The following is a 2,055-nucleotide window of genomic DNA, read 5'->3' as shown; positions in this document are numbered from 1 at the left end:
AATGCCAGTGCACTAATTAGTGCGTGTGCTACTGACTAATGCACTTTCCGGTAAAAGGGATTTCGGTAAAAGGGCACCTCCCCTACTACCCCCTACCCCCCTTTAAATAAGCATTCCCTTGTCTCGAAGCACGTACTCGTCATGTTCTCGTATAATCCGATTTACAGGGTTACTATCTGCCATGTCTGCAAGTCCTGCGTCATTCCAGGGGCACGTAGTCAAGAGCGGCACCTGCGAGCGCAGCCACACCGACTCTTGGGAGACGAGCTCAAGGCGACTGTATAGCTCCTCAGTAGCTATAACCTGAGGAGTATAGCCGAGCTCAGAGAGCACAAGCCCCGGCCCGAAGACAGGTGCCAGATAATTGAGTACCTGGTTAGCTATAATGGTGTCTACTATCTATAGCCGTAGTATAGCTATAGCACCCGCTATCTCCCCAAGATAAAGGAGCACTAGGCTGCTTGCCACAAGACCGAAGCAAGGTCTTATGAGAGTAGTTAGTCGTGGAAAAAGTACAAGCTACAGACATACTTCACTGCGAAGGGCCGGATTAATTATTTTGTAGTAGTGGATAGGGAGAAAGGCAGGGAAATAGCCAGAGGCTCTATATTATTAACTGAGCCAGAGAAGGAACTATTTAAGCAATTAGAGAAGGATTACAAGGATATGAAATGCGATCTTGAGAAGCAAGTAACTATAGTCCAGGATATTAGAGATTCAAGGTCAGAAAGGGTACCATGGCTATATGACATAACGGGTTTTCCATATTACCTGACTACGCTAAAGGACGAGGAGATCTGGAGCTCGTATAAGCTGCCACCGAAGAAAGAGCTTAATGCGGATAGTGAGGATACTAAGGATCCTAATCTCGTCCGAATTTTAGTTATAGCCGAGGCTGCCTTAAGAGACGCATACCGGTTATGCAGCAATACCTCGCTAGACCGGAAAATGACACAGTAGCGGGCTAATATCCTACCCCTTATGCAGGGCCCCTTTTTCGGTAAAAGGTGAGAATGCCCGTATGCTAATTAGTGCATGCGCCGCTGACTAATGCACTTTCCGGTAAAAGAGATTTCGGTAAAGGGGCACCTCCCCTACTACCTTTTAATAAGCATTCCCTTGTCTCGAAGTGCGTTCTCGTTATATTATTATATAATCTAGCTTATAGAGTTACTATCTATTATGCCTGCAAGTCCTGTATTATCCTAGAGACATATAGTTAAGAGCGGCACCTGCAAGCGCAGCCATACTAACTCTTGGGAGACGAGCTCAAGGCGACTGCAAAGCTTCTTAATAGCTATAACTTGAGGGGTATGGCCAAGCTAAGAGAGTACAAGCCCCGGCCTAAAGACAAGTGCCAGATAACTAAGCACCTAGTTAGCTACAATAGCATTTACTATCTATAGCCATAGTATAGCTATAATACCTGCTTATAGGACTGGGTCTTATATATTAAAACAAGGAATTACTTTGCAAAACTCTATTGCCTAGTATAGGCTAAGCAAGAACTAACTGTAATTAAATAGCAGTTACTAAAAGGCCCGATAATATAATAGTAGCATACAGAGTTAGTAAACTCTATAGCCTAGGTTCGATTCCTAGTTAGGCTCCTGATTTGCTTCTTAATAAATACTCCTATAGCATTTGGCGATAAGTAAATCTATTTTTTTTGGTCTTGTTTTTTGAGCAAGAGATATCACGTGGGGACGCTAGTCTAGCTTCAAGAAGTATATAAAGCCCTCCTCGCCCGCCCTTCGCCTCTCCTTCTCTCCTTCCCTTCTTTTCTCCCGCTCTCTTCTCCTCTGGCCGCTTCTCCTTCTCTTCTCCTTGCTCCCTCCTAATCGAACAAGCAAGGAGTAGAGGTAGTACAAGAACCAGAATAGCAAAAGAATTAGTGGCCAGTTATACTCTAGGGTTTTACCCCCTAAGCTTTCCTGTATAGGTCGTTTCATCGGGTACCCACCCCGGAAGGAAACCACTCACGTTGCCTGCCGGGGCTTTAAATCTACAATTAGCTCACTGGTATAGTATACTCGAGACTATTCATAGACCGAC

At 44.7% G+C, this 2,055-nt stretch overlaps 1 protein-coding gene across 1 annotated transcript; it reads left to right on the top strand.

Annotated features, from left to right (window-relative positions):
- Positions 1 to 624: 624 nt before the first annotated feature.
- K444DRAFT_533434 (uncharacterized protein) lies at positions 625 to 960 on the top strand (the record flags this gene model as incomplete). Its single annotated transcript, XM_024875153.1, has 1 exon — positions 625 to 960. A coding segment is annotated over one exon (336 nt), but the record flags the coding sequence as incomplete, so codon positions are not given.
- Between the last annotated feature and the right edge of the window lie 1,095 nt (positions 961 to 2,055).

The sequence above is a fragment of the Hyaloscypha bicolor genome (assembly GCF_002865645.1).
Source record: "Hyaloscypha bicolor E unplaced genomic scaffold K444scaffold_115, whole genome shotgun sequence".
In the NCBI taxonomy this organism is placed as follows: domain Eukaryota; kingdom Fungi; phylum Ascomycota; class Leotiomycetes; order Helotiales; family Hyaloscyphaceae; genus Hyaloscypha; species Hyaloscypha bicolor.
Note: the sequence above shows the minus strand (reverse complement) of the source record. Positions and strands in the feature narration are given on the sequence as shown.